The 10,407-nt window shown below is 39.1% G+C and overlaps 1 protein-coding gene across 4 annotated transcripts in view; it reads right to left on the reverse strand.

The window, feature by feature from the left end:
• Nucleotides 1–6,359, reverse strand: part of LOC107200155 (ras-related protein Rab-10-like) — a 32,796-nt gene extending 26,437 nt beyond the window's left edge. For all 4 annotated transcript variants that reach the window (XM_015618233.3, XM_015618235.3, XM_015618232.3 and 1 more), the window contains exons 1-2: nucleotides 6,160–6,359; nucleotides 142–202 (exon numbers count right to left, since the gene is read on the reverse strand). In XM_015618233.3, coding sequence (XP_015473719.1) covers nucleotides 142–202; nucleotides 6,160–6,331 — 233 coding nt within the window. In that variant the 5' untranslated portion in view covers nucleotides 6,332–6,359. The remainder of the gene's footprint in view (nucleotides 1–141; nucleotides 203–6,159) is intronic.
• Between the last annotated feature and the right edge of the window lie 4,048 nt (nucleotides 6,360–10,407).

A 10,407-nucleotide genomic window follows, 5' to 3' on the forward strand; every position in this document is an offset into this window, starting at 1 on the left:
TCCTAGGCTCAATTAAAATTTAAAAATTATCTAATAGGAGCACCTGCACATTATGAAGACACACAATTAAAAGTAGATGAGATTTTTCATGTCATAATGCAATTTAGTTGGCTTTCTTTTGTGATACTAATTAAAACTTACCATATTTGAAGTTTCACTCTTGTATCATTAAACATTACTGGCTTTACTTTAAAATCAATGCCTAAAAGAAAAAAGGAAAATCTGTAACATTTCTCATAATAACATGGATTCCCTTTGAAGATTGTTTCTCAGCTCTAGTTATCACACAATTTCAAACAGAATGTGAAAAGGAACAATACCATAGAAAGAATAACTAGCCAACCATATACATTCAAAATGGAAGCTGCAAAAGTAAATTATTCACTGCTGAGTGCCAATACATTGCACAAATACAATACAAAGCAAAGAAGGGGCAGGTCAAAGCAAAGGTGAAGATACTCTGAAACAAAAGGTAAGTATTATCATGGATTGGCAAGGGATGTGAAAGCAGTTTCATGGCCTATGCACAGAAGTACATTGCACAAATACAATGGTGATTTTCAAGAGCATGGCAGCTATGAATGGGAAGGTCCAAATGCCTACAAAGCTGTCACGTGCAACACAATTTTTCTGTCCTTACTTCCAAATCCCTAAAAAAATATCCAGACTTACATGAGCAGAAATAGGAATTGGCTGTATGCATTAAGTGCAAAGACAAACATACATGGGATTCAACTCAAAATTAAGAGGACTGGCTCTACAGCCTAAATCAGATCCAGAAAGCCAGCGCTAAAAGCAAGTATTAACACTTAAAATCAGTGTAGAATGTTGCCTCTACAAACACTACAGACCCTTCCTCAAAGATATTTGCCTTATGATTTATAGTGTTTTCCTTTATTAAATCGTCAAATTAGTACTCCAGATGTGTTAGATGATGCCTAGATTTATGAGCTGTTGAAGTTCCAGTTCTAAAATTAGAATCTGCCAGCTATCAGCTGCTATCTTAGAGTGGCATATATTTGCAGAGCAAAGCATTGTTTCCTCTGTTACTTCATTGCTTAAGTTTGAAATACCATTTGATAATTTCCATGATTGTTTTTCCCCCCCTGCTGAAAAACAATTAGGCTCTTTTTGTCAATTATAGTAAATTAAGGTAACATTATGACAACTGACCATATTGTATGCACAAAATCCTGTAAGATCAAACTATATCTACTTAAAATGACAGTGTACTTTCACCAGAAGTAATGTCATTTGAAGGAACCAGACAGATTGAAAAAATCACAAAAAAATTTAAGTTAATAACACTGCACTGATTTCTGTAAGAATGTGCAAGCCAAATTACTTTATCAAAGGAAAGCACCCATGGCAGCAAACTAAAAATGCAGAGGAAATGCTCCCTTCCTTTGTACTGACAGATGTATTGTGCACAAAATTTTGACAAGCACACTCTCACATGCATGCGCTCACATGCACTTTCAATGCTATTAACATTTTTTTGTGTGAGTGTGTAAGGGAGTTGAGGTGGATTTTAAAAATTATTATGATAATCATGTCCTTCACTTGATGAATTTTCATTGAAGCTTCAGTGAAAAGGAAAGATGAAATAATATAATTGGTATCTGTAATTAATATTACACAAAGCTTCCTTGATGGAATTAATAATGTCAGAAGGAAATGTAAGTAAAATTTGTTCATGTAAAGTGAAATTCCAACATGATGGAAAACATTTGCTACTGCAATTCACAAGTTTTTTTTAATTATCTGTATCACTTTCTACCATTGACGTTGGAGCAGTTGAGAGGGACAGAGTGTACACTGGGAGGCTGGAATGTCACTTACAAATGGTGCATTGGGAACACAGAAAAAAATTATATTCCAGACAGGGATTCCCACAACTTATAGGGAAAAGTTCTTAGTTGACATACATTTTAATAATAAATTGCTATAAGCTTTTTTTAAAAAAAAAAAAAATTGTAGAAAGGGAAACAGAGTGCTGAATCAGACTAAAACTTAATCTAAATTAAAATCAGGCATATTGACTTCTTAAGTCAACTTCAAAATTTATTGACCTAAAAGGTCAATGAATGTTAGTGAAAACCAGAAGTCAATATGTTCTGCATGCATGAATTGTTCATGTCTTTATATGAATTTTCCAGCAAACTTAGCAAATTGGAAAGACAGAAAAGAAAAATGAGATACAGAATGCCAAAGACAGCTCACGGATTTCAGATGCTTTCAGGCCTACCTGGTATACAACATGATCAACATAACAAAGCAACCATTGATTACAGCTCTTGAGATAAATGTTATTGGAAGGCAACAGCATGTACTTGCTACTTTTAAGCTGTCAAATAAAGCCAAGAAGGGGGATGCTGGGTGCAAGTTCAAATTCTGGTTTTTATTTCCAACTTTTATTGCCATGAAAATTTATTTTATTTATATTTTAATGAATAAATAATGCCTATATTAGTACTGAGGCACCTTAAAGACAATAAAGTCTAAAAAGCATAAAACTAGTCAGCCACAGGGTAATTCAGCTGTGAAATGCTGCTCTCTTCCCTACCTTTGGCCATCTGCAGAAGTCCTCTTCAAAGAGGTCTTTTGCAGCTGACCTACAAAATTGCAGCATACTTTTCACCCAAACAGAGCTGGTGGGTTCCTGATAGAAAATGCTCAAAAACATGTCTATCCAAAGAAAAGGCAAGTTTGAGTAGCTTAGCAGGATGCTACAGTGAAAGGACAGAGGGTGGTGAATGCCCCTGTGCAGGTACTACCCAGCCCACTGCCTGCCATACAGTGTCTGCAACTCCAGAAACAGGGAAGCAGTTCCTAACAGCTCCTGTGCCCAAACTGGGCAAGTGCACAGTGAGACGTGATGGGTTGAGGTTCCACTGTTAGTCCTAACCCATACTTAACCCCTCCAATTGCTGGTGCATTACTTGCATCAGATTCTTTTCTGAACTTGTCAAGAAATGTCTGAAGCAGAGAGGTGTCTGAGCAGTCACAAGTACTGATAATTCCTGGTTTGCTGAGAAAAGCAACTCATTGGATAAGATGACTCGTTAGGAAAACAAGAGTGACAAAAAAATCCAGTCTTGTTAAAAAAAAATAAATTAAGATGTGGATTGCTACTGGTGGTCTTAACACAGGACTCACCTTCAATATGGTTCATTTTTGTTGATTATTTTATTCCTTTCTAAAGTAAATATCAGGGAATCTACACAGACCTTTTTAATCCTAATGTTGAAGTTGTACCACTTTCAATTATGACTCGTCAGGACTCACAGCTCTGCAGAAATGTTTCTCACAGGAAAACAGGCTGAAGGACCAAAGAGACCATAATACAGCAAAATAACCTCACAGCCTGTGAGACCACAATTCTGTTCACTGGTATACAAGGAGCATTTTTTTGTTCATAAACCTTCTCTATGACTTTATATGCAATACCATTGTTTAAACAAAAGCATTTATTCTTTACAATCTATTCATAAAACAATGCATCCCCCTTATGATGCGTGTAAGTTTAATTAGAAAACTATAACTGCTTATAATTTATCCAAACTATGTAACTAAAGAGGATAGGCACCCAGCCTTGAGTGTTTAAGTGCTGCATTAAAAGCTTTCAATCAAAATTTACTGTGGATGTATTTTTTTGCATTTTCTCACAAAATACATCATTTTAGAAAAGTTCACTGCTACTGGAGCCTACTACAAAATGCTTCCCTGTTTTTTTTCTCCCGCAATAAAACTAGGATTTCTCCTAGTAACACAAACATGTGATTCATGATGACATAGAAAGGAGACTTTCAACAACCTTTTAACTTCTATGCCTATGACCCTCTGTCACAAAGGAAGGTGATGGCACATGATTTTGTCAGGAAACTCAGGAAGCTGCAAGACTGCACAGTAAGGATAATCTTTCCTCCACTCAAGTCACTGTTTCAATTGGACAGGTAAGGTGAAAAATCACCTGACAGCACATGAGCATTTAATAGGCTGTACAACAGAAAGGGATCATTTGACTGAGCTTGTACGAAACAGGAATCCAGATAAAACCAGTTATTTGTTCTGGTGGTTTCAACAGTGAGGAAGAAGACATCACAAACTGAGAAAACACTATGTGTCTTCTTCCTTTACATCACTAGGAGCCACAATCTCTAGGGCATCCTTTCCACTACAACTGTCTCCATGAAGAAGGAACCTTCCACTTCCAATGTTACTCTTTTGAAAGACACCACTCATAATCCCATTTGTTTTCAAAGTTCAAGCTCTGAAACGCCTGGTAAAATAGAATTAAAGGGAACACAGTATTTCAGAAATAACTTTAAAAACACATTCAGGTAATAAATATCATGTTTGGATTATTCACTTATATTTCAGATAAGCAATTTTTAAAAGTTTTTAAATATCTCAATAATAGGTGTCACTAATGAAACTAAAGAAATTAATCTTAGTCCATAAACTGTCACAGGAACTATTATCTTCGCTATTTCTTTAAATAGTTCAAGTCACAACTTGGGAAATACATACTTAATATCATCACCATATGAAAGTTTTTTGAGTCTGCAGTTGACTGAACCAAGAATAAAAGAAATTATGTCTCAAAATAATAACCTCATGGTCAGGAATCTCAATGTAAAGCACATCAACAAAGCTGTTATTTATTTTTATAGGCATTCTTTGGGCTTTCTTGCTAAGCCTGGCAACAAGTTGCCTATTATTAGGATCAATTTCCTGACTTCATTGTTAGTTGCGTTCTTCCCTCTTCATCTGTGCTAGTTTCAGAAACTGCTTTGTAAGAAAGGTCAAGAAAATAAAAAGTGGTTAAAGTTGAGCCATTTTTATGTGGGCAGATGAAGCCGTCTTGTGTACATTAAGTATTCCCTGGACCAGCTACTGTCACAGCTACTGTCTGGTATTTAATTGTTATGCTAACTCCTCCCAGACTGAAAGATGTGTAAATCACCATGCATATTCCAAATGCAGGAATACACAATCTTCCGGTATAATTTAGTTTTCTCTTCAAAATCAAATCAAAGAAAAAATGTTCTTACACACAAACTCTTAAAAATTAAAATTTCCCAATGAGAATTTGGGAAAATGTCCACAGCAAATCAAATCACTGCACTCACATAACACATTTTCATGCTGGAGACAAGGTTTTCAGCATGTGGACAGTCATCCTGCCATTCCCCATGGCACTGTGGGCCAGGGAGTGCCAAGACAGTGGGGAGTTCCCCATCACCCTCCAGCTGCAAAGTGTGGTGCCAGCGCAGAACTGACATGGTCTGGCAGGATTAATTATTTCCATCATACAACAACTCTGCTTTAATCATCATGCACACCACTAGCTACAGTAGAAGATATCTTTATACCATTAAAAATATAAGCACAAAGTTAAAGTTCTTTCTAGCCTGAAATATTGATGAACTGGGCTTTCTACTGACATCTGACAACTCTCTGAGGTTGGTACCTGAAAGGATGCTGTAGCCAGTTGGGGATTGCCCTCTTCTGACAGGCAACAAGTGGACAGGACAAGAGAAATTAGCCTCAAATTGTTCCAGGGAAGGTTTAGGCTGGACATGAGAGATAATTTCTTCCCAGAAAGCGTGATTAGACATTGGCATGGGCTGTCCAGGGAGGTGGTGGAGTCACCCTGAAGGTGTTGGAACTGGGCAAGGCACTCAGTGAATGGCCTATTTGACATGACAGCGTTTGGTCACAGGTTGGACTCGATGATCTCAGAGGTCATTTCCAACCTAGCTGATCTAGTGCCCTGTATTGCCTTTTCTAAACCTGCACCGATGTGCAGCAGCAGGGCCTCAGTGGGCAATAAGAAACCGTGAGAAGCAAGTCTCCACAAGTTTACACGAGGACTAGGTTTCCGACGCCCAGACAAACAGCACGGACAGCGTAACAAGCCAGCACTTTGCAGTGGCTCTGAAGCCAGTGACATGTGTCCTGACACCCCGGCAAAGGTTTAAGCTGCTGTTCGCGGCAGCACACACGCACAGCCCAGCGCAGGGAGGTTTGACACCTCCCAGCCCAGCAGTGCCGCGCTGACAGCGCCGGTCTGCCCGTGTGCGAGCCGTGGGCACCGGGAGGGAAGGGCAGCAGCGAGGCGGGCGGAGGCGCACGGAGCCGACGGGCACTCACCGATCGTGGCCATGTACGAAGTGGCAGCAGAGCCGGCGGAAGACGAGCCGGGCTCCGTGTAGCTGCGCACGATGGAAGTCTTCCCCACGCAGGACTCTCCGGCCATGACGATTTTCACCAGCAGCGGCCGCGGCTCCCCTGCGCTGCCCGGGCCCGGCCCCAGCCCCGCCATGGCGGGCGCCGAGTGCCGGCCGGGCCGGGCCGGGCCGCGGCGGGGCGGGGCGGGAGCGGGCCCGGAGCCGCCTCACAGCCGCGCCAGCCACTGCCCCGAGCCCGCGTTATGAAATTATGCAAAGATACACTTGTTTTTTCAAGAAGTTTCATCACCAGGGAGGAAGCGGGAAACTTTTACAACCACATGACGCTTCCCCCGTGAAATACAGAAATAAACAGACTGGTTTCACATTCCTGGCGTTAAGTCAGAGGCAGAGGAAACAGGTTTTAAGAATTTCCTCTTTTTCACTTTTAATTTGTTGCCATCTGATAGTCAAAGTGACCTGTAACACACGCGCACAAAAAAAACCCAAACCAAAAAAACCTGTATTTACAGTGTAGGCTTGATGCATGAGTGTCTGGGATGTTTTTACCAGAATCCCACATTGTCCAGATTATAAAACTCATGGCCACTTGCCAGCACGCTCACGGAACTCATCCAGTATCATAAATTTAGGAACAGGATATATTTGAATGAAAAGTGCTAATGTTTGCAAATATTTGTGTCTATCTAAGCCCGTGATGACTTCCCATGGGATTTGGCATTGTCACTTTCAACCCTTAAAGTAACAACTTGATGAGTTTATGGATCAGAGATGTAGATGTGACACGCTCGCTTTTTGTGGAGGACAGTTTATGACTCAGTGAGCTCCACCTAGCATGATTCAGAATTACAGAATCAGGACCATCAAGGTTTGAAGAACCCTTTGGGGTCATCCAGTCCTATCATCAACCCAACACTGCTGTTATAACCCCATAACCACTAAACTGTATCACCAGCACCAGATCCAGACACCTCTTAAATACCTCCAAGGATGCTGACTCCTCAAATGTCCACTTATCAAAGGCCAATTATTATTTCAGGCCTATGTCCCCTTCACCCCTCACACCAACCTGCGCCTCAGCTTGCAGGTATTGGACTTGGTGACCTTTAGGACTCTGTGGTAGAAAATCTCCAAAGGATGTCATCAACCTGTTTCTTAGTTGGTGCAATTTCCTTCATTGCTGAAAAATAAGAATTTCTGCTACAAGCTGAGAAATAATGAGCAGGAAACAACAGATTAAATCAACTAATGCGTTCGGTGGGCGTTTTAGGAGAGACCTCTGAGATGTGACTGTGTAAAAAACCCAAGGCTAGAAAAGAAGACATCAGTTAAAGTGTTTCCATTTGGAACAGAGTAAGGTTGTGTATTGATGAGCCTGAATGCATTCTGGAGTGACTTGGTGGAAAAAGTTGAGTCCACAGGACACTTTCAGGAGATACATCACATTATGAAGGTGTTCTGGAAGCCTGATCTGTACAATTAAGCAGCGGACTTGCTTAGTTCAACAAAATAAAGGTTAGAAGGGAATATGGTTACTCTTTGCCAGAGATTCAACTAAAAGGAGGCAAAAAAAAGCTTCATAAAATAAAGAATAATATAGTAAATAGATAATATACACTGACCATGAATATGGGTAATCCAAAATTTATGAGGATTCTAATGATATTTCAGAAAATTCTTGCAATTGAGGAAGGATTGGGAAAAAAATTCTTCATAAAGGCAAAACTAGAAGAACATTTTAGGGGGGCCTGTAACTGCCTGCAATAGGGAAGGACTGGATTTCATAAACCAGAACACTTCCTATGAGAAAGATCCCCTGCTATCTCAGCAACCCCATGAAGTTCTGCTTCCCATGCAGAAATTTGAGGTTACCATTGTTTATCCCAGATACAAGGAAAGATGAGGTTGCCAGCGTCTTGTGGTATTTCTCATGGGTCAGAGGCAATGATGTATATGGGGAAACTCCAACACAGATAATGCAACATCAGCAGGCACAGACAAGTGTCTCCAGCCAGCTGTGTGTCAGTCCTGCCCTGGTCCCTCTGTCAGTGTGGCTGCTGAAGCGAGGACAGTGCTGCTGTGTCCTGTGATGGGTGCTGTAGCATGGGTTGGACAGGTGCATGCATGTGGGTAGCACACTGCTTCACAGATACTTCTTAAGGCTTTCTCTTTACTGTGGAGCCTTCTCAAGTGTCTGCTCTGAGGTTGTCCTTCTCAAAATAGCTTTCTTCGAATGCAGGCAATGCTGCAGCTTCCTGCAGCAGTAGATTTACACGTAGCCTGGACTGATGGTGTTAACAAGGATGCTACATTAGCTCAGTCTTTACCCTCTGCTGTCTGTCAGGCCAACCAATTTAAATAAAAAGGCTCTCCATAGCATTTTGTACATTGGAGTGTTGATTTATGAGCCATGCACAAGGTAGGATTCTAGCCAAATTCCTAATGAGACTCCAAATACCCGGGGTTACCGTTGCTCTCTGTGAGTTACAGTATCACTTTTCCTGATATTCCTATCCACAAGGGGACAGTCTTTCCATCTCTTACCACCGACTAAAACCATTTAAAAGTTAGCTCCTTTAAAACTACTATTCAGTGAACGAAATTTATTTTTTTAAAATACATGTTTCATGCTTTAGAAAAGTTCCAGATCTTTGTATATCTGATATTACTGTACTTACGAAGCTAATCATAAGCAAAGTTAGTTTAATGAAGTCTTGAAAATAGTTTAATGTCTTGAAAATAATGACTGTGGCTACAAAATAATCAGTGCAAAGCACAAAATGAAGTTTCCATTGTGTTTATTGAGATATCTTTGCGAAAAAAATGTATTTTCTTCTCATTCAGTTTTTTTGATTGTTCACTTAAATTTCTTTATCCAAAAATGTAATGAATAGTACTAGTAATAAAGATAGTTTTAAATGGAATTTTAGTGGGAGATCTTTGAATTTTCATATATAAAAATTACTAGATTTATTATAATTAAATTTTATAAAATGTTGGATTATGAAAATATCACATTCATTTTTCTTCAATGTTTGTAGATTGTGGAAGTTGCTCTCACAGATATGATTCTTACATTTTTGCTTCTTATCTGAAACACTTGGTTTAGAAATAACTGCTTAATTTACTGAGTACAGACTACTTTGGGCAAAGCAGAAAATGCCATATTTTTAAATCTGCAAACTGCTCACACCTCCTAGTTTTCACTAGTGTGGCATATGGCCTCAATCTCTCCTGATAAGTTGATCCAGCAGCTGATTTTTCACAGAGCCAAATCCCCACAAAAGTGGGCTAACTCCTCACTGCAGTTACAGAAAGTACTCTAAAGTGCTCTGAATACAGGAAGAAACCAGAGAGATTCTTCAGCAAAATATTTCATGCAACATAGTCTTGACACTAAGCTGGCTTTGCACATACTTGCAAGCAACCATCAAAAAAAAAAGTTAATGAGGAGAACATAAATATGAACCAAAGATAAAGAAACTTTTTTTTGAAACACAGTAGTATTGCTACAGGTGCCACAGCCTCCATAATAAATGAAGCTTCCTCCTTAATAAAGTAAAGCTTACAAAATATTACAAAGTGGTTCAATGTATTTCCATCTGAAATTATTTTGATGGAATATTAGAATACTAATGCAATTACAAATATTAGCAGCATATTCATGAAAGTTTTCCTGAGCTGGAGATATAAGCTAAAAATTATAATGAGAAGAAAGAGCAAGGCTTAATTTGGTTTTAAAATGCTCTGTACTAAGTCACTGCTCATGTCAAGATTACTCACTGAATAGATTTTCTTAAGTGACCAAAGTGGAACTTTTTGCTTTTATTTCTGTGAAGATAAAATCACTTCTGAGTGACAAAATTGAGGTAAATTACTCATAATAGGCAAAACAGGGTTCACTAATCCTTAAATGAAATTTCTGGGCCAACTGTAAAGTATTTTAGTTATTTAAGAGACAGGATTCTCTATAAAACCAGAATATAATTTTTAAGTTTTCACCAGAGAACAGGACATCTCTCTCTCTCTATCAGAATGACTCAAATGTGTGGTTACTGATAAAAACTGCTGAAAAGTGGTTGCAATGTGTTATCTATTGTTTGTAGCTCCTTATGCTACACTTCGGGTTTGCAATAGGTTTTAATTTTACTTTCTTCCATGGCAGAAGTCATTGCTACATTCTGCCTTGGCTTATTATCCTCAGTTCATG

The sequence above is a fragment of the Parus major genome, chromosome 2, assembly GCF_001522545.3.
Source record: "Parus major isolate Abel chromosome 2, Parus_major1.1, whole genome shotgun sequence".
Classification (NCBI taxonomy): domain Eukaryota; kingdom Metazoa; phylum Chordata; class Aves; order Passeriformes; family Paridae; genus Parus; species Parus major.